Genomic DNA, 22,051 nt, shown 5'->3' with positions numbered 1-22,051 from the left:
AGAAGTCACAAATCTGCAAATGAGAAGGAACTGTACTGCTTCTATGCAACCTGTTATTCCAAAACTTCCTGGATCGCTTGAAGTTCCTCTGCACTCTGGACTAACGGCAGAGATGTCCCCCACCCCAACTTGCCGGAGAGCATCTAGAACCCCTCCCTGTGGCTCTGCTTTCAGGTAATGGGGTAACACAGCCCAAAGGGGGCCGCGGCGCCTCCTCTGTCCAGCGCGACACAGCCGGGTGTAGGCCTCCCTGGAGAAAGCAGCTCTTGGTGCAGGTGCTGCTCCAGCCAAGCACGGCAGAGGGCAGGCTTCTTGTTGGCTCATCGATCGATCGAAAACCTCCTTCAAACGCCCCTCAGTGGTCCCCACAGCGGGCAGCCAGTGACAGTCGGGCCCAGCACTTCTCTCTTATCTGAGGACCTGGCCTTTGGAAGGTTTGTGAAACCCCAGAAAGCACACACAATGCCTGAGGAGGAGCTGATCTGCATGGGGGGAACTAACATTTTATCAGCACCTCAGACAGGACCATGGCCCAGAAGGGTAGAGCACAGTACAGGCCAGGGCCGGAACGAGGAGCTGCAGAGCCACCATCAGAGGCCTCCTGCACCTATACCTGCACCGGGCACCGAGTACCCCAGGCCGACCGCCTGCTTCAGCGCCCCCGCCCTGGTGGCCAGCGTGCTCCCCTGCCCTCTCTAGGGGCCCATCATCACCCCCGCCCACGTGGCCCTGACACAGAATGCTTTACCAGCCGGAACACGTGGATGTCCTGGTTTCTGGTCACCAGATGTGCGTTCTTGGCCGTGCACGTGGCTGTCTCCAGCTTGTCCCCCGTCAGCATCCAGACCTGAAATGTGGCACAAGAGAGGCACCCCTGTCACCTGCAGCGGCTGAGCGCCCAGAACGTCGAGCTGCACTTCCTCTCCCTGACACCTCCTCGAGACTTACAGCGCCCCCACGTACATGAGGAGGGCCCAGGGAAAGGGCCTGGGAACTGTGAACCACCACTGCTGGGGGCACCGAAAGCTGACGCGACACCTTACAAAGAGCCATCGAGCCACATGCTTCAGGAGACAGCAGGAAGCTCAGTCTCGGGACCTCGCAATCCCCCTTCTGGGCAGCGAGCACCCTAAGAGGAGAAAGGCTGCATGCGTGAGTGGTCACTCGTGCGTCCTGCGGGCAATGTTAATATGTGGCCTTCCAGCCTCTCCACGAGGTCAGATTCTCAGGACAACTCTGCCTATAAATGCTGACAGCAAAGGTGCTAGGCACTAAGTGCTTCCATCTCTCATGTCTGACCATTCCGCCTTTTACTGCTGTGGGCCCAGAGAGGGCAGCTGACATGCCCGAAGCCACACAGCAAGCTGCTGTCCTGCCCAGGCCTGGCTATCGCAGCTCATTCACCCTTTGTTCTCTTTGCTCCCAGCAGGGAGGAGTCTTGGAGTCTGGACAGCAGGAGGGCACAGGAAAGAAAACAACAAATGTTCCCGGAGTGGAAACCCAGTCCCACTGCCCCTGCTTAATGCACGTCACCTCCACGAGCCACAGAAGTTTGTTGAAAGCAGTGGAACCCCAGCTGGGAGGCAGCCGGAAGCCCTGCTGGGCTGAGCCTCGGGCCCTGTCACCTGCTGCGTCCTCGGCGCGAGTCACTGCTTTCCCGCCAAATCCCAAACCACCTCCCTCAAAGCTTCCAGGCTTTGCCATAAGAAGACAACACTCTGGGACACTATGAGCACCCTGCACTCGTGTCCCTCACCGGGGTCACAACAGGCACCAGGTGATGTGCCCAGGTCCCCAGTGCCACTTCCCAGGTGAGAGCCTAGGAGAGCAGCCACCACACTCGGCCTCTGTTTCTGCATGTGCTGAAGGGTGGAGTGGAAAACGCCAAGTTCCAGCAACTTCTGGGCCTTCGGAGGGCTGGCTGCATCTCGGACCTCGGCCACACGCTGACCTGCTGCAGCCACCTGCCCCTCCTACTCATCTAATAGGGGCCCAGACGCAGGAAGTGACATCCACACTCCGGCCCCAAAGCACCTTGCCTGGCGACAGGACAGTGCTGAGGGGGACCCCGGACGATGCCAGGCATGAGAGGCGGAATCTCCAAAGCCAGAGAGGAGAAGGCAGGGCGTGGCAGAAACAGGCCTCGCGCCGCCAGAGCTCCCCAAACGGGGCTCTGCTGGCAGCATCCTTGAGACAAAGCAGGCTCTGTGAGGCAGAGGGCACAGCCGGAGCTGGCTTAGGACGGATGCACACACACGCACACAAGCACAAACACACACACGCACATGTGCGCCTCTCCGTGGGCCTGAGGCTGCCGGAGTTTTCTTATTACCACGAGTCTGATCCAGACCCCTCACAGAGCCCTGCCAAACACAGGCCCCGGGACGCAGCCGAGAGGTGCCTGTGACTGGAAAGAGGTGGCCACACACACTCGTCACAGGAGCCGCCGCCCTGCGAGTTCGCTAATGAGCCATGAGCTACGTGGCGACACTGCAGCCAGCAGCATGCAGCGAGCGCACACTGGGCGAGCCCGAGATGGCCGCGGAGCCGGGCAACTCCCACTGCCAGGCGCCATCACAGCCATCACGTACGCGAGCGGACGCTGGCACAAACAAATCCACTGCACGGCCAGTCACCTATGTTTGCCACCTGGCGTGGTTCGGGGCAGGGCACCTGTTAAGCATCCACAGTGCCCTGGGTTCCAGCCCCACACAGATTAAAAACAAACAAACAAACAAACAAAAACAAAAAAGGAAAGGAACACAAGTATAGCGTGTGCAGTTACATACAGTGTGTGACACTTGATCGCGGTAACAAACGATGATGTCACTGCCCGTGTGCGTGCTGACGTCAACTGCACTTCTGGAGACTATTTTAGAAAGTGTTTCTGCTCAGAAAAGCAGTCGTCTGTGTTGTGTCAGCAGCAGCTCATGTTTACAAGTCCTGGCTGCAGTGCTGAGGGCCTCAGCCGCCTGGGTCGGTGCAGGCCGCTCTACAACGCCTGCCTCAGAGCATCCTGTCCTTAGCGCGTCCCAAGGACCCATGCGCGGCTTTCCCTGGGGCTCCCTGGGTGGCCCAAAGCCCAGTCCTCAGACACCCTCTACCGGCCCCTGCAGAGTGATCTTCGGTACTGGGCTTGTGGGAAGAGTAGTGTGAGCTGAGAACGGAACTATCACTGAGCACCAGGCGCCTGAGGGTGGTCACTCACGAACTCGCTCAGCCACCCACACAAGAGCTGGCCGGTTGCTCGCCTGGAATGCACACAGCCTGTGCATGCTGGACCCTGAGCTAGATCCAGAGTGATCAGGAGGCAGATGCATGCAGCCCTGGCCTCAAGGGAGCCCCATGGGGCTGGAGGGGCAGCCAGCAAAAGGAGGCAGAACCCAAGATGTCTTCTGAAATCAGGGCTGTGCGAATGAGATAATGGCAGCTGCCCATCCTGCAGGGGGCGCTCAAGTCCCCTCTTGCCCTCTCCCCACCAGAGCTGATCACGGGCTCCGACCGCGGCAGCTACCTTGATGCCTGCGTTCCTCAGGGTCTCCAGCGTGGGCCGCACGTCAGCCTGCAGCTGGTCCTCCACACCCGTCAGGCACAGCAGCTCCATTTCCATCTCCAGGCTCTCGATCACCGTGGCCACTTTGAGGGAGCGGTCGTGCACGCTCAGCTTGGCTTGGACATAGCGGGCCTGGGGCACACAGTGCAACGTCGCCACTTGGAGAGAGGAACCCGCCTGCCACCTGGACCCCACCACACCCCGGCAGGAGAGCCGGGCCCCACGGGGTCACACAGGCTTCCAGCTTCTGCCTGGGCCCATCCGCCCAGACACAGAGTCGACAGACCACCGATCCGACCCAACGGTCCTGCCTGCTCACACTACGGTGTCGGCGAAACCTGGGGAAAATGCCCACACTGCCGGCCTGAAGCCAGCAACGCAGGTAGCCTTTATATGTGGAGAGAATTCTGTTCAATAGAGGCTTGCAGAGACATAAAACACATCACAGGAACAGGAGCCAAGAGCAGACTGGAGGGCCTCGGAAGCCTGTCCCTACCCCCAGGCCTCCCACCCACATCAGGAGATCCCAGGCTTGTGCTGGGTACCAAGGACACAGCAGTAAGCAAGACAGGACCCTCCCTTGGGACACAGAGTCGGAGGGACAAAGGAGCAGTCAGGGAGTCAGCGAGCCGATTCAATGTCTGCAAGTTCCTAAAGCTCAGAGATCAGTGAGGTGGTTTAGCCCACGGTTTCCAGAAGGCTACCACTGGCCAAGGACTTTCCCAAGCAGGCACTGGGGATACGGGTGCAAACCAGAGTGACAAAGGCCTTGCCCTTAGAAAGATCTTATTCCAGAGAGGAGATGCAGGAGATGAAGGTCTAAAAAAACCTAACCAAGGGGACTGGAAAGAGGGACAGGTGTAGTGAAGGGAGGTGGCAGAGTGATGGACGCAGAGCGACAGGGTGAGGTGCAGGGAGACATCTTAGAGGTGGCAGCGCTGCAGCTGAGGCCCACATGCAACACACAAGGGAGTGGGCCGTGGAGTGCCACGGGGCAAACAAGTTCCAGGCGGCGAATGCGGGGACAAAGGCCCGCGACTGTGGGGAGGTGGTGTACCGGGTCCGAGGTCAGGTCGGCTAGCGAGGGACAGGCGAGGAGGCGAACGGCTCCAAGCACGCACACAGGTCACAGGCAGCTTACCTCAAAGTCTTGGTACTGCTCTTCCGCCAGAGACTTTTTGGCCACCACGAGCACCCGCAGTCCCTCCCGGGCCATGTTGCCGCACTGCAAAGCAGACGAGGTCAGCAGGGAGAGTGTGGGGCGTCCGGCCCCGAGGCCCTGACTGTGGTACAGAAGTACACGTGCCCCTTTCAAGGGGACAGGGTTAAGAGCAGGCTGGAAAGCTGCGTTCCCTGAAAGCTGGGTTCCCGAAGTCAAGCGTCTGCTTTCTTAGACTGGCAGGGCGCGTTTCAACACAGAGATCAACACTGTGAGATTTCACATGCAAGTACAGATTGCAGGCTCGGCGGGAAAACAGAACATCTGGTGAAACCGGGCTCATCTTCTGAGACAACTGTAATGTGTGATGGCTGGAAAGTGGCTGCTCCTGTACGTGCCCCGAAAATGCAGGTGTCAAAGGAAGGACATTCTAACAGTTTAACAAGCACAGTGCAACCAGCCAGGACTCACCCACGCCAGTGTGATTTGTCTGTGTCACCTGCCTGGCCCCCTCAAGGGTTTGTCTGTGACTCTCACATTGGAACTATGACGTCGTTGACAAACCAGAGCGCTCCTCCCTCCTGCTGCCGGCCAGCGCCAACTGACCACATCACAAACTGGGATCCATGGCCTCCAGGGATCCCCAAACACCTGCCCCTCGCGTGTGAAAGGGATCTTGTAACCTGCTCCTAATAAGCAGCAGGGCACAGAAGCAAGGGGGTGTCGTGTCTGGGGCCAGGTTACCAAAGACAGTGACGTCTGGTCTGTCACCTTGCTCCCTCGCTTGGAGACTGGAAAGCCAGCTGCAAGGCTGTGAGCTGCCCCACAGAGGGGCCCACATGGCAAGGGAGAAAGTGGCAAGGACCTGGGGCCTCGGCCATGGGCCCCAAGCAACCTCGGGGTGGGCCCTGCCCAGCTGGGTCTTCAGAGGAGCAGCAGCCTGCAGGAGGCCCCGGGCAGAGGCAGTGCAGGTCTCTGACTCACAGAGGCCCGAGAAGCACATGTGCACTGTTCCGAGCAGCTGAGTCTTGGCGGTGCTGCACAGCCGCAGATGATGAGGACAGAGACCCGCCCACTGCACCATACAGGGTCAGCTGCTACCGCGGCCAGGTTCCACACCCTGCTAGCTGCTCACCTCCTCCTCCAGCCAGTCGTTGTACTGCACAATGCCAGCCATGACGACGTCGGCCCCCTTCATGTAAAATGTGATTTCTCCAGTGGATTCATCCTAGGGAGGGAGCGGGAAGGAATGAATGACCGCAAGGAGCCCCTCCCTCTGCCCGGCACCACTTCCTGTGACGGAAGGGCACAGAGTGTACGCGGCAGACGCTGATGTTTTCACTTGGCCAAAGATGAAAAGCGAGAGTGGGCCTCGCTTTGGGGCAAAGGCCACGGAAAGCAGAAGAAAACTCAAAGGCATCTGGAAAGTTATTCAATAAGAGCAAGATCAAAAGGAGTTAAGATATTTGTTTTTAAAGCCATCGCTCCTCCAAATGGAAAGGACGCCACACTGGTAGATTATTTTAAATTTATACACGTGACTCCGGCATCACCAAACCGTGGCCCACAGCAGGGAAGACAGTATCCGGACCAGCGTTTCTCAGCCTCTCCAGGGAGCGAGCTTGGGCCGGCTGCTTCCCTGTGGACAGGTGTCCTCGGCATTGCAAGGTGCAGAGCAGCACCCCCCCGCCTCCCCCCAAAACCTCCACGTGACAACCGTGTGACACGAGCAACTGAGATCCAGTGACCTAGACAATCCCAGACCCTCAGGCTGGAGCACATACCTACAGATCAAATCACCCAGACCTTTCAGTCCCACACCCAGGGTTTCTAGTTAACGCCAGTCTTGGGGCGCCCCTGGGCAAACACTAATGTTAGGAATCCCTCCTGTGGCTGAAAGGAGCTAATCGCCCCAGGAAACGTGGCATCCTCAGAATGCTCCTCCACCACAGCATTCCTGACCTCGTGAGAAGTCCCGGGTCCCTTGGTTGTGTTGGGTTATGGAGAAAAACAAGGCTCCGCCCAGTATGGTCAATAGGGAAGCTGGCCTCTGGGGCACATCTGGAGACATCTCTGAGCACCACAAGTCTTGGGGTGAACTACATGCATGTGGTAGAGAGGTCAGGGGTACCACCAGCACCCGACAGTGCACAGGAAGGCTCCGAAGTCAAGAATTCGCCCAGCCCCCCAGCTGTGGTGCCAGGGCTGGGAAATCTGCTTTGGAGGAATGCAAGTAGACGGCCGCTTCTCCTCCTTGTGGATTTCGGTCACAAATGAGACAGGAGGCCAGAGGTGGACAAGGAGCCTGGCCTGCACGGTCAATACCGTGCCTACATGGCGCTACCTGGAAAAGCCCCAAAGAAACACCTGCAGAGTCTGCAATGAACTCTGTGACACCAAAGGGCACAGCAGAAGCAGAGTGCCCTCTTTCATGATAATTTTCGAGTGGCCTCTAAGCACGGACACACCGACTCATGAAAACACCCCCAAGCGGGAAAGAAAAGAGGCACCCACATTTCCAAAGCTCTTTTGCACACTTGGGCCTTGAAGAAAGGCCTCTATGCCGCTTGTGACTCAAGCTAAAGACAGCAAGGTCTGACCAGGAAAGAGGTGTTTTTTTTTTGCCTTTCCCTTTCACCCAAATGATGCTCAACACGGATGCAGGAAACGCCTCCCCACCCAGCTTCCTCTACTACAGAGGGGCTCCAGCAAGCTGAGGCTCTGTCCAATACAGACACTGGATCAGCTGTCTCCTCCCATGAGTCACTCCTTCCCCCACAGTTCACCCGAAGGTTACTCTGTTCCCATATTATGGGAGAAGACTACAAATTCGCAGAGATTGGCTCACTGTGCTGCAGGCTGTGGAGCCTCATCTTGTCCCACTGTGGTCTGAGTCTGGCACCAGCTCAGAGGCCTTGTTTGTTCAGCGACAGTGGTCTGGTCTCCAGAGCAAAGCCAGGCAGGACAGAACGTCTTGTTCTTGCACACCAGACACCCAACGGGCGACATCTTCAGAAGGACAAGCACACAAGTCCGGGGGAAACGGGCTCCTCTAACCTCACCGGATCGCTCAAGTGACGAGACCAGGACCCCGGCACAAAGACCTCACATTGCAGCTCCAAGAGGTTGACAGGCATTTAGCACGAGCTGACACCTGTTTAAAATGCTGGAGACAGCAGAGCTGTACCTGTCAACAGCTGCAAAGCCTAAGTCAAGAGAAGGCTTACAACCAAACTGAGACCTCCCCACAGGAGGAAATGGGGCGGTCTGCATGCAGCAGGTGCTCTCCACGACCCCTGAGAACAGGTACCTTGGCCCTGGCACGTTTAAGATACGGGGCCAGAGCACTGCTTGTCATGGGGTTGGCCTGCGTGCTGCAGGGCAAGGAGAGCACCCTTGGGCACGGCCACCCCCACCTGGGGCTGGGACACCCACAGATGTCTCCAGACACTGCTGAACTCCTCCAGGGTGAGACTCCCTTCCAGGGGATGTAGTGAGATTTGCGCAAAGTAGAACTAATTCTAAAGCCCCAGAACCGATCTCTACCCACTCAAAATAAGAATAAAGACATGGGTAGGGAAATGAGAAAACAAAGCAAAATAATCCATGCTTCATTAAAGATAGCCCACAAAGATGGATGTTCACGGCAATTTTCCTTTAGGAATCAAAAACAAGAATCCAGGCGTGGTGGCACATGCCTGCAATCCTGGCTATTCAGAAGGCTGAGGCAGGAGGATCATGTTGGAAGCTAGTATGAGCAAGTTAGCAAGACCTTGTGTCAAAAAATGAAAAGGGTTGGGGACTTAATTGATGGTGGAGCTCTTGCCCAGCATGTGTTGGGTTGGGGGGGGGGGGGGAACGCGATAGCAAGACCTTGTGTCAAAAAATGAAAAGGGTTGGGGACTTAATTGATGGTGGAGCTCTTGCCCAGCATGTGTTGGGTTGGGGGGGGGGGGGATGAACCTGAGCATCAAAGAAAAAAAAAATGGTGACTGAAATAGAAACAGTGGTAGTTTGTTTTTAACAAAACACCCTGCACACATTAAAATCTTATTTTAAGAGAAAATTCCATACATACACACACACACACACACACACACAACTCAGTGGGGTAGGGAACACTCAGAAAGTCTCATATGAAGTTCAATAGATATTTACACGGCCATGTGCTTAGAACGAAAGACTGAAAGGAAATCCCCTGATAAAGTGAAATCCTTGTCTTAGCGTGGCAGAAATGGGGATGAGCAGTTCTGACTCCTTTCTTCACATACTGTTCTACATACTGTGTGAGTGTCGGTTTTTAAAATAACGGGCTGGGCAGCGTGGCACACCGCTGTAATCCTAGCATTTGGGAGGCTGAGGCAGGAGGATCACCTCAAGTCAGAAGCTAGCCGGGGGTACATAAAACCAACCCGAACCACAAAGCGAGACGCTATCTCAAAAAAAAAAAAATCTATCTATCTATCTATCTATCTATCTATCTATCATCTATCTATCTATCTAACTCCATCCCAGTCTCAATTAATCAGTCAGTCAGGCCTGGGAAGGGGATGTGGCATTTTTAAGAAAAAGTTAAGCCACGCATCCAACGGGATCCTGTCTGCAGCCAAGGCCCCTGCCCTGCGTGGGAAGACACACAGCCCCCTCCCCTAAGGCAGGCGGGTCCTCTCCACCCGGGCAGGGTGTGGACAGCTCACTCATCCCGGGAGGCGGGCGCTGGAGACCGGTGAGGAGGATTCGACCCTCTGATGGGAGGCCTGCGGCCCTGAACTTGAGAAGACAGACGAAGGCTAGAGGAGCATTCAGGTTCTTCTGTGGGAGACGCTGACTGTCGCTGTCCGGGAAGCCCCCACTCACAGGAGCTGGCCTGAGGCGGACTCCAGACACAGCCCAGGCACCGCGTGGCCCGGTGAGAAGTTGCTCAGCACAGGCATCCTGCGGAGTCCGGGTACCACCTTGGGAGGTTGCTGAGCAACCAGCCCCTGAGGGTCCCCACCTCCTGGTGTTCTGGTGCTTTGTCAGCCGCCCCTCTGGACAGGGGCTGGACCTGACCACCTGCTTCAAGGACAGAATAAGGCTGGAGACTCAGTTACAAGACAGCGACTTCCACTCACATTCTCCGGAGGCGGGGAGACGGTGCTGCCAGGGACGGGCCCCCAGGGCGATTCCAAGGGCGGCCTCGCCAGCAGCCAGGGAGAACCAAGCCCTTGGCCAACAACTAAACCTGGGCAACCCTGATGCTGCCGGGAAATGGACCCTGACCCAGCGGGGCCTTAGAGGACAGCAGCCCGGCCAGCGCCTTGGGCCCAGCCTTCGACAGACCCTGACCCAAAGCCAGAGCTGCAGCCACACTCCCAGCCACAGAACTTGTCAGAGAATGAAAACTGTTCTTGTCAGCCCCCACAGGGTACTGTTACACGGCAGTGTGAAATTACACACCGGCCCCACGTGACCACAGGTGCCCCGTGAGCTCTTCTGTCAGTCCCGTCACACCCCACCCCCAGGGCCTGGAGAAGTGAGCTCATCTGAGCCACTACTGAGCCTGGGGCCCAATCTGCAGCTGGTGAACGGGTAGGTTTCTCAGCCTCAGTACATCTAAAATGTCAACAGAAATGGTGCCAGCTGGGCTGGGTATAAGGCAGTTTGTGCCAATCACTTAGGCAGAGGAAGAGCCCTGCTGGGCGGGCTGCTGCCTCAGGCACTCACGGTTGGTCCTGCGCCTGTAACAGCCACTGCAGGAGGGCTACCTCTCCTACTGCACTTCCCCAGCTCTCCCAGGCACTCATGCCACCAAGTAAATGACCAAGAAGACTACAGAAAGTCTAGGAGGGCTAGAAAAAAGCTGTGGGTTGCTTTTTATTAATTACCCTTTTTTCCAGGCATGGTGGTGCATATCCGTAATCACAGCTACTTAGAAGGCTGAAGCAGGAGGATTCCAAGTTCAAGCCCAGCCTGGACAACTTAGTGACTTAGCAAGGTACTGCTAAGTACTGCATGTACATCACATACTTACATACTACATACACACAGAGAAGGCTGGGTGTAGCTCAGTATGAAGGCCTTAGATTTGTAGAAAAAAAAAGGAGTAAGGGAGAGATGGAGGAAAGAGAAAAGGGGATAGGAAGGGAGGAAGAGAGGGAAGGAGGGAGGAATAAATAGTCAGAGACATATGAAAAAATGCTCAACACAGTCATCTGGAAAATGCAAATCAAAACCATGCTAAAGCATCACTTTAAGGGTCGTAATTTATTTTAAAAAGAAATGAGTGTTTACAAGAATCTGAAGAAATTGCATACACTGCTGATAGAAATATAAAATGTTACAGCTTTGTAGGAAAGAAATAGGTTAGCAGCTGGGGGGGCATGTGAGTGTTATATCAGCACTCTGAGAGGCTGAGGCAGGAGGATTGCAAAGTCTGAGTCCAACCTGGGGAACTTAGCAACTTAGAAATAAAACAAGGTTGGAGATGCAGCTCAATGGAAAGGCCCTGGGTTTAATCCCCAGTACTGCAAAATAATAGTACTACTAGTACTGCTACTGCTAGTAGTAGCAGTAACAATAATAATAATAATATGGGCCAGGGATTTCTCTCAGTGACACTGCACCTGCCTTGTAAGCTCAAGGTACTGAGTTCAATCCCTGGTACCAAAATATTAAAATTAAAAATAAAAAATGTGAAAGGAAATAGTTTGGAGATCCCTCATCAGGACACAGATAGATTCAACCAGCACCTGGTAACTGAGCAGCCCGGCCGTGCGGCCCTGCTCCGCAGTACGTGCTCAGAACAACCGGAACCTGCACTCGCACCCTTACCGCGATTACCACGACAGCACCATTTGCCAAAGGTAGAAACGACTTCCATGATCTTTACTGGAGGAACGAATATGCAAGACACATACAGGTGAGCGGCTCAAATCCAGACATGCAAATCCCAAAACCCTCCAACAGCAAAAACTGTCGCAGCGCTGACGTGATGTCACCAGTGGAAAATTCCCCACCGGTCCTCACGACAGGTTACGATCACAAGCAGGTGTGCAAAACACGCTGCCTAAAATGTCCTTCAGCTGTGCACAGGGGTACAGGAGACAAATCAATTTTGTTTCATTCATTTCATTTGAATCTACCCCCAAGAGATGTTACTAAGTATATGCAAAAAGCGAACAAACAAAAACCTCCCGAAAACTGATCCACTCCACACCCAAACTATTTGGGCCCGGTGTACACATACAACAGAGAGGAGTCAGCCCCAGAAGAGAATGAAACCGTGGCACAGTCTGCAATACGGGTGAACTCGTAAAGCAGGCCAAGGGAAGAAGCCAGAAACAAAAGGCCACCGGAGCACGTGTCCATTTGTACCGAGCATCCGAGAGGGGCGAGTCCACTGTGACAGAAAGCAAGCTGACAGTCACCAGAAACTGGGCAGGGGCAGGCTTTCCTTAGGGAGTGATAAAAATGCTTTGAAACTTGACTGAAATGGTGACTTGCCCAATGTGATTAAAGGACGGAAGGCCACTGAATTGTTCACTTTAAAATGGTTTTATTATGTGAATTTCATCTCAATAAAAAATACAGGGGGCAGCATGCACAAGGCTGTAGAGGCTCAATCCCTAACACTGCAAAAAAAAAAAAAAAAAAAGTTAAGAAACACAGCCAGGCATGATGGCTCACCCCTGTAATCCCAGCACTCAGGAGGCTGAGGCAGGAGGATCACTGGGATTTCAAGGCCAGCATAAACTACACACATAGTGAGACCCTGTCTCAAAGAATGCCCCTCAAAATAAAATAAAGTAAAAAATAAAACACAAAATTAGAAGAGATGAGACATATACCACCAAGAAAGGTCCACCCTATATTCATTAGGACTTTTGCTCTGCCGGGCACGGTACCACACTCCTGAACCCTAGTGGCTTGGGAGGCTGAGGCAGGAAAGTTACAAAATTTAAGCCCAGCCTGGGAAATTTAGCAACTTAGTAAAATCCTGTCTTTAAAAAAATTTTTTAAATGCAAAAAAAAAAAAAAGACCTGAGGAGATAGCTCTGTGTGAAGGCACTGGGTTAAATCCCCAGGTGGCAGACACGGCTGCTAAGAGGGCTGGCAGGACACAAACCGAGGGGACACAGGCTCGCGCGGAGGTCCGGCGGGCGGAAGACTCACCCTCACGATGATGCCCATGCGCTTGCTCTCGTAGGTGAAAGGGAAGATCTGCAGTATGGTGAAGTTCAGGATCTGGTCGCCAGGGGTCCTCAGCTGCATAGAAGACTGGTCTCGGCCCACCAGGGTCAGGCCCACGCTCTCCGTCCACTGGACCAGGGCCACCTAGAGGGAACGCAGGGTGTCAGCTCAGACACCAGTGCCCAGGCAGAGGTGAGAAGGGTAGATACAGGTGAGGGCAGGCAGTCACTGTCCCAGGCCCGGCGAGGGCCACAGTGCTGCCGTCACAGCGCCCGGGCCTGTGGGTCTGTATCGGGGGGCTGCCACCCTCAGCGCTACCCCTTCCGAAGACCCCACAGCAGACTGTGCCACAGCTGTGGCAGAGAGGGACCCACAAGACTCAGACTCACAGGCCGCCACCACCTCCGGCGGAACTGGCACCACGCCACAGCCCACAGGGAAAGAAGGGACGGATGCCGGGGGCACTGCAGCTGCCGCTCTCCCTCGGGCTCACAGGCACCTGCTGGGCTGCACTGGGCAGCTCTGGCCCCCAGGGCTTGTGTGACAATGACTGAGGGCTTCTGTGGCTGTCACATCCGTCAACGGTGCTGCTGGCTCCAAGCGGCCACGGCCATGGCACACAGGACACCCCCGCCAGCCGGCTGGCCCCGGGCAGCAGTTCCAAGGTGGAGAAGTTCTGCCCCCACCGGCGAGGAGACGGGCTGGGAAGTGGCAAGGACGGGTGGGGGTGGCCGTGGGCAGCGGCAGTGCCCCCTCCCACACGACTCTCGTCTCCTGCAGGGCTCGATGGGATCCGACCCCAGCCTCGGCCAGGCCCACCCCACTGAAGGCAGAGGCAGAGAGTCACAAAGTCCACGAAGGGAGTGGCAGAGGGGCCAGCCTGCTACAGGGGCAGCCACCAGCAGCCAGGGAGGAGGCCGCCCTCAGGAATGCAGCAGGCCCAGGGTGGCCAGGGCATCCAGTCTCTCCAGAAAAGCTGGAAATCTGGACTTGCCCCCGAGACCTCCTGACTCATAAGCCTCACTTTTAAACTAAGCAATTCGTTGGCCTGGCTCAAAAGTCCTCGAAGAAAATGAAAGACATCTGCAGACGCCTGGGCCTTGGGGCTCCAAAAATGGAGCAGCAGGAAAAGGGGAAGAGGGAAGAGGGGACACGAGGAGGTCACAGACGAACGCGTGCCCCCCACCCCTTGCCCTGCACCCCACTGCGCAGGAAGGAAGCCTGATGGGTACGAGGCAGGAATCAGGACAAGGCGCCTACGTCCTGTTGGGGTCGCCTTGCCTACTCCCCAGAGACAGGAATGACTGGCTCTTCATGGGGGACGAAGAACCTGAGATTCTACCCCCACTCTGGGGGCGCTGAGGCAGGAGGATCACAGGTTCTAGCCCCACCTAGGCCATTTAGTGACTTAGGCCCTTCCTTAAAAAAAAAATTTTAGGGGCCAGGGATGTGATTCGGTGGTGTCACGCCTGCCTGGCAAGCACAAGGTCCTGAGTTCGATCCTTAGTACCGCAAAGAAAGAAAGAAAAGAAAGGCAGGCCGCAGAGGTTGCTCATTGTGAAGGCCCTGGGTTCAATCACCAGTATGGGGTGGGGGGCAGTGCTAAAAAGAAACATTCTGTGGGGCAGGGATGAGAGGGGACAGGTGCCGCTCTTGAACCCCATGGCTGCACCAGGTGTGTTCGTGGTCAGCAGGTCCTTGACCCACCATCACCATTAACGCTGACGGAAGCGGGGCAGGCAGAGGAAGGTCCCCAGAGGACCCCAGTCCTGCTCCCTAGATGCAGGTTTCCTGCTACGACAAAGAGGCTTTGCAGATGGGACCAAGTGTGAGGAACTGGAAAGGGGAGATGGTCCCGGAGCCCCAGCGCCCCAGTGCGACCACACAAAGGGAACCTTTCGGGGTCGCCAGAGAGAGGCCGAGCAGAGGAAGGGCCGGAGAGATGGGACGGAACCGTCTACACGGAATGTGGCCAGCTGCAGGAGCCGGCAAGGAAGGGCACAGACTCCCCACAGCCCTGCCCACAACCCGATCCTATCTCAACCTGTGACCCGCAGGACTGGAGATAAGGGCTTCGCTTCATTTTTAAACATCAGATACCCAGTGATTTGCTGCTGCAGCCACAGGAAACAAACACAGGAAGTCTTTCACTTTGAATGTCAAGCAAGCTATCTTATTACCGCTGGTCCAAATCCACGGCTGCAGCACCTAAAAGCGATAAAGGAAGACAAAAGGTTCCCCGCCATCCTGTTCCTACACAGCTACACCCTAGGGCTGTGGGCTGAGGGCTCGGTGTCTGGAGAGGAGCACCTGGGGCACCTGGGGCACGGAGGGCAGGGCTCCAGCAGAAATGCAAGGAGCCGTGGTGCGTGCAGTGCGCTCCGTGCACCTCACCTGCTGACCTGACCGCTCAGCCCGGCCCACCACGCACTGCAGAATGTGGGTCACCCCCCCTCTCGACCATGATCTGGGGCTCCCGGGAGGCACAGCCACTGCCTGGCATGAGAGAAGCCCGGGTGCACATCATCGGCCCCAGCAAAGACCAGTTCCAAATTCAAAAGACAAATTCTACTCAGTACACACTGTTGTTACACCACTGTGAAGCTGAAATATCCTGAATGGGTCATCCTGTCAGGGACTTTTCTATAACTTTCTGCACACCTGAAATATTTCTAACAGTTGCTTTTCGGTGGAAGGTGGTGAATCACTTTTCTGAGGACCCTGAGGCAGGGCTGTGCACCTCCAGCGCCGTTATTTTATCAGAGTTTCCCCCAAATTCCCACCAGGATAACAGCTCTGCAGAAACCAAGAGGAGGCCCGTGGGCGGCTCCCCAGTTCTGGGGACCCCTGAGTGTCACTGGCTGACCTGCTGCTCCCCAAAGGAGGCATTAAACTGGGGCTCAAAGCTGAGGTTCGCATTCCAGTGGCACTGTCAGCTCCTCTTCCGCTGGAACCCTCAGAATAAGGGCACCACACAGGCGTTTCTCTCTCTTCCTGCTAGGAAAGCATCATCTTCATCTTCCGCAGCTGGCTCTGCTCTGACCCCTCCTGGGTATGTGCTGCTGATAGGAACTGAGTCTGCACTGGCAAGAAGTTGTTTTCACGCCGCTGCCCTGCTTGAGGTTCCGTGTGAGGAGTCAGCCAGGGTTATGTGGCTTTCAACTCTGTCCAGACTGCCACACTGACCCCCACCTTTCAAACAATCAGGTCACGACGGGTCCTCTTTCCCCTACAGGTCTTCCTAAGTCTTCGAAAACTCACAAATTTACTTATTTGTTCAATTTAAAGATTCTGTGCCAGGGACTGAAATGTCTGGGTACCCCTCGGTACCCCCAAATCGCCAGTGTGATGGCATCTAGGGACGGATTAAATCATCAAGGTGCTGTGAAGACCCTCACAGCCCCTCACTCCTCCTGCCAAGGAGACACAGGGAAGACAGCCTGTGAGAGGCTGGACACCAAACCTGCTGGGCCTTTGAACTAGGACTTCCAGCTCCCGACGGTGAGAAACACAGTTTCTGATGAGTCTGTGTCCTTCCTTGCCGGCTCCTGCAGCTGGCCACATTCCGTGTAGACGGTTCCATCCCATCTCTCCGGCCCTTCCTCTGCTCGGCCTCTCTCTGGCCACCCCGAAAGGTTCCCTCTGTGTGGTCGCACTGGGGCGCTGTGGCGTCTGGGACCATCTCCCCTTTCCAGGTCCTCACGCTGGTCCCATCTGCAGAGACACTGCTTCTAAGCCACGAGATCTGTAGCACTGTGTCACAGTGGCCCTGGACGGACTGAGACACTCTGAGGTTTCACATGGCCTGCTCTGCCTTTCTTTTGAAGTTTAAAACTGGCAGATCAGTAAAGATCTGTATACTCAAAGAAACTTGAGTATATACAGAAAATGTTTATGGAATGATACATTTGAAGAGAGATGCTTCTAGCTTTTTAAAATTTATTTTATTAGTGATACTGGGGATTGAACCCAGCACTCTTGCACTGAGCTACATTCCCAGCCTTTCACAAAAAATTTTTGAAAACAGATCTTGCTGAGACACTCAAATCCCTGGACTGGGCTGGAACTTGAGATCTTCCTGCCTCAGCCTCCCAGAATCCTGAGATTACAGGCATAAGCCACATGCATTTATTTTTATTTTAAGTAAATAAGCATCTCAACACTAGCTGAAGATATTTTAGATAGTAAAGCACAAGCAAAAAAGTGTGTGTACATTGTTCTTTACATACCAATTGAGTAATAAAGAAAAAGGAAACCTATGCCTTGGTGCTTCCAAACATCACTGAAAGTCTTTTTTCTTTCTGGCTCATAAGCAGCTTCCCCATCACTTCTCTTTTTTTGGTGGTACCAGAGATCGAACTCAGGACCTTGCACTGGTGAGGCAGGTGTGGTGCCACTGAGCTAAATCCCCAGCCCCCGGGACCTCATTTCTTAAAGTCCTGTTTAATTATCCTGAGAAGACCTGAAAGCTCTGTGGCTCGGGGCTTGCAGGAGCTCTGCTGAGTCCCCAGCACCTGCTCTGGACTTTCCTGGAGAAGGAACCTGGAACCCAGGGACAGGACTTTATATAAACACGGTGCTTCTCCCACAGCAAAGCTCTCAGCACAGCCAAGAGACCTCATCGCCCTCTTCAGGATCAGGATCCACATCCAACCCAAAACCTCGTGACTACACGTGGGGCAGATTCTTACAGGGACGAGACCTTTGCTCCCACCACCACATTCCTGGGCTTCAACACAGCTGCTGTGAACGGAACACATGAAGTCCCTAGTCCTTGCTAGGATGATGCGGGCACTCAGCAAAACTGGGGTGTTCCCTCGAGCATCTGAGGGTGAGCAGACAGCTGCATCTTTTCCAGACAAGATGCTCTGAACCAGGCTTGTTCGTCCTGAGCTTTGGGTAAAGGAACTGCTCATGGTACATGACACAGAAGGACTTTGGGGTTCAAACACCACTGTCTTAGCCTGAGCCAGGGTTCGGAGGGCCTCAGAATAACGGGATCGCAGCAGCAGCGGGAACCGTTAAGGTAAACGGTGAACAAATATAGAAGACGGTAGCAGACCAAACACTGGATCAAAGCCAGACAGGAGGCATCGTGATCGGGGTCCCGAGAGAGCTGCTGGGAGACCACTGCCTCCCTCAGGGCCCATCTGAAGAGCTCGGGCCAGAAGCCACCATGAAAGAGCTTTTTCATCATCTGGAGGTCAGCAGTAAACCTCTCTTGACAGGTTTTAATAACCTCTCTTTGTACCTGGGACAGTGGTTTGGAAACGGCCCGAGGGCGCGCAGTAGGATGTGTTCTTGTTAGAGGCAGAAGACTGCTGATCCCAGCAGCACGCGTGACACGGACACCAGGGGCTCCCTTTGGTGCCGTTCAGTAAGATGAACCCCCAGACTCACACAGAGGGGCCAGCCGGTCCCAGGCCAGCCTTGCAAGATTATACGGCTGCCCACAGGCCCGAGGCTCCCTTCCTTAATAAGGAAATACATTCACTGACACCCAGATGGGGCAGGCATGTAGGGGCCGAGGGTAAACTAAGGCAGCAGCTGCCCACCAGCTGAGGCCGCTGGGTCAGCCACTACCGTGTAGAAATCAGGCCCACTATTTCCGAATCTGACCTTTTTCAAAAGAAGCTGATTTTTATAGAAAAGTGATTTTAGAATATTGTTTCAAGGAAAAATTTTAGCTCAGCATGGAGTGAACAAATCACAGCTTGTTCCATTTAGGAACCAGCAGTAAGACAGTACAAAGGGTCACTCCTGGACCCCCATTTCCCGTTTGTGACGTTCAACTCCCCTCCACTTAACTCTGGTAAGTAAAACTTAGAAAGAATGGAATCACGGCCATAAATGTTTAATAATTCTAAAATGACTGTTTGCTTAAGTCCGCGGGACAGAACGTTGGCATCTATGGCCCAGAGACGGGCTAATCCCAAGAAGGGCTCATTCGACTGTTTTCTGAAAAGTCCGTAAAACACTTTCTGGTTCTGCCTCAATTATGCCCCACGCCCTCCTAAACAGACAAAATCCTGCTCCAACATCCTACACCCCTGTGGTTAATAAATAACACTGATGGGGGCTTCTCCCTGCCCGGCAAGTTCCTGACCTCTGACCTCTGACCTCACCCACAGGGCCCAAGAGCACAGCCCGGTGATAGCAGAGCCACCTCCTCCAGACCCTTCGGACTCCACACTCTGGACTCTGTTGTGATGGCTGAATACTGTCATTGTCCCTGCGCGTGAAGCTGAGGCTCAGGGGACAAGAGGCCTTTAGGGAACTGCAGACACATTAGGTTCACTGAGATATGAAGGCGGTCTTGGGAAAGACCACCTCAGAGTTAGGACAGGAATCCGCGACTGCCGCCCCCTCCCAGCACGGGCTCGAGTTTCCCGGTGGTTTTTATAATCAAACGCAGCAGCAAGTGTAAGGAGGTGCAAACTGTTAACTGGGGCCACTTACTACACTGTCAGGGGTGCAGAGAGTTAGTGCAGGCGGCAACGTGGCAGATGACGTTACTCACGATGTCCAAAGTGGGAGGCTTCCTAGACGACAGGCTTGGGGGACACAGGAAGTAGTTGGTGTTACATCTACCCACAATGCAGTGCAGCCACTAAACAGCTCGTCCTCTGAGCTGGTGACCGAAAGGGTTAGCACAGTGCACCACTGAGTGAACAGAGGAAACGCAGAACAACACTGAATAAGGGTGGAGTAACCCCGAATCAAAATGCTTGGGCCCTGAAGTGTTTGAAATTTCCATATTTTTTTTTTCATATTTTTGCAATTACCTGTATATTCATGTGCTACCCTGGGGATGAAACCGAAGTCTATTATGAAATTCACTGATGTTTCATACACACATCATAGGTCCCAATGGTAATTTTACTCAATATTTTCCGTGAGCCTTTGTTTTGACTGTCACATGAGAGACCATGTGTGGCGTTTTCAAGTTTTGATGTCTCATCGGTGCTCAAAAAGTTCTGGAATTTGAAGCGCTTCAATATTCAAATTTTTGAATTATGGATGCTCAACCTGTATTTAACATATGTGTACAGGGCCAGGGATGCAGCTCAGCGGTGCAGCACCTGCCTGGCAAGTGCAAGGCCTGGATTCAATTCCTGGCACCCCCCCTCAAAAAAAAAATATTCGGGGGGAGGAAAAACATCAAAATGTCAACTGTGAGTATCACTGAATTGGGGATTATGGGTGATTTTTTTTCATGTGTATGTTTTTACTTTTACTATAAAAAGCTTGGGGAAAAGTAAAAAACCAAAACGTGCTTCTGGACAGCTGTGTCCTCACAGTGCTGTCCCATCGCCCCAGCGCAGGACAGCAGTCCCTGGACACCAAGACGCCAAGGCTGCATCCCAGGAGCAAGGCTGGCTTTCCCAGCTTCTACTCTGCAACCCATAGCCACCTGTTGCGGGGAGCTGTGTCCAGGCTGCTGTGGACCATGGGAGAAGCACACTCATTTCCTTTCTAAGAGAAGAATCCTCAAGAGATGAGTAGTAATGGGGAGACTCAGAAGGCCAAGATCCAGAAAGCAGAGGAAGAAGTTTATTTTTACCATGGGTAGAAGTTTCCCAAAATGGGCAGGGGAGAGAGGGGTCAGGGGAGAGGAGGGACAGGAAAGAGTAAAATAGAGTTCCACTGAAAACCTGCAAGACACAATCACTCACACCAGCTCACACAGGGGCCACCAAAGGAATCAGAGTAGCAAAGCAGCCAAGAATAACCAGTGCCGGGCATGATGGCACACATCTGTAATCCCAGCACTCAGGAAGCTGAGGCAGGAGGATCTCCACAAGTTCTAGGCCAGCCTGGGCTACACTGCAAGATCCTGTCTCAAAAAGCCAAAAGCCAAAGCCAAAAGCCAAAACCCAAAACCTTAAACAGTTATAGAATATACCTGGCCTTTGTGCAATTCTTTTCCAAAAACGTGACATTAAATTTATAATTAAATGGCTTAATTTTTAAAAAAAAAAAAAAAAAAAAAAAAGAATAACCAGAGACTGTGTCAATCCCAAGTTCCCCTAACACTTGTGCCTTAAACTCTCTGTGCAGCCACCCTCGCAGGTGCGGGCTACAGGTCCAGCCTCTAGGCATGGGCTGCCTGGCTCTCATTTTACCAGCCACGTGACCTTAGGAATGTCCTCTAGCCAGCTTACACTGCATCTGCAAAGTGGGCGCAACCCTAGTAACTCATCCTTGTCAAGGCAGAGCTGGGAACCCAGCAGGGGAGACCCTTATGCCTATCGGCAGCTGCTCTGGCCACCTCCGCCCGGTCTTCACTCCTCAGCTCCGGGGAGGGAGGTGCATGCCTGCTCTGCTGGGTCTCTAGGCTGAGGAATCAGAACCTGGACACTAAGCACAGGCAGCAGCAGCGGCTCAGGGGAGCGTGAAGGCCAGTGTGATGTGCTCTTCCTCTGTGAGGTTAGCAAGTGACTCTCCCATCCCAAGTGTCTACCATGGTCCATGTTGCTGAGAGGCCACAGGAACCCACAACACACATTTCAGCAAAACGCGACCTCTGCCAAGCTCACAAGTGCAATGGGACACTACAAACTGACAGGCTTTCAAAAGATGAGTTAGGAAAAGCAAAGACCAAAACTACCTATAAGGTACAACTGTGTTCTAATTGTGTGTGTGTGTGTGTGTGTGTGTGTGTGTGTGTGGTCCCAGGGATGGAGTTCAGGGCCTCATGCATGCTCATGTAGGCAGGGGGTCTACCCCTGAATTACACCCCTAACCCTTTCTAGTTTTGATCTGAGACAGGGTCTCACAAGGTTGCCCAGTCTGGCTTCAAACTTGTGATCCTCCTGCCTCAGCCTCCAGAGTAGTTGGGATTACAGGCACGTGCCACTATGTCTAGAATATTTTGAATACCTAAAAGTATCTTAATAATTAAAGTGTGTGTCACACATGTACATGTGCTCACACTACATGTGTATGTGAACACATACATGCACTTTACATGCCCACACATGCAAACACGTAAGTCCTATAGAATTATGAAAACTGTAATGACTTCCTAAAGGATGTTACTTAATTCAATTCACATTCCTTCCTGTTTAATGATAGGTACTATAGTATGATTGTGTACACCACCTGTACTTTCATGTATAGAAAAAACTTAGGGCTGGGAGTGGTGGCACACGCCTGTAATGTAC

The 22,051-nt window shown here is 53.8% G+C and overlaps 1 protein-coding gene across 6 annotated transcripts in view; it reads right to left on the bottom strand.

The window, feature by feature from the left end:
• Atp9a (ATPase phospholipid transporting 9A (putative)) overlaps window positions 1-22,051 on the bottom strand; it is a 143,495-nt gene that overhangs the window by 15,802 nt on the left and 105,642 nt on the right. For 5 of the 6 annotated variants that reach the window (XM_033767138.1, XM_010618208.2, XM_010618207.3 and 2 more), the window contains exons 15-19: window positions 12,867-13,028; window positions 5,848-5,940; window positions 4,695-4,778; window positions 3,515-3,685; window positions 749-847 (exon numbers count right to left, since the gene is read on the bottom strand). In XM_033767138.1, the coding sequence (XP_033623029.1) occupies window positions 749-847; window positions 3,515-3,685; window positions 4,695-4,778; window positions 5,848-5,940; window positions 12,867-13,028 (609 nt within the window). The remainder of the gene's footprint in view (window positions 1-748; window positions 848-3,514; window positions 3,686-4,694; window positions 4,779-5,847; window positions 5,941-12,866; window positions 13,029-22,051) is intronic. The other variant, XM_033767140.1, reaches the window with a different exon arrangement.

Source organism: Fukomys damarensis, unplaced genomic scaffold, assembly GCF_012274545.1.
Source record: "Fukomys damarensis isolate Sample0158 unplaced genomic scaffold, DMR_v1.0_HiC HiC_scaffold_22, whole genome shotgun sequence".
Lineage (NCBI taxonomy): Eukaryota > Metazoa > Chordata > Mammalia > Rodentia > Bathyergidae > Fukomys > Fukomys damarensis.
Note: the sequence above shows the minus strand (reverse complement) of the source record. Positions and strands in the feature narration are given on the sequence as shown.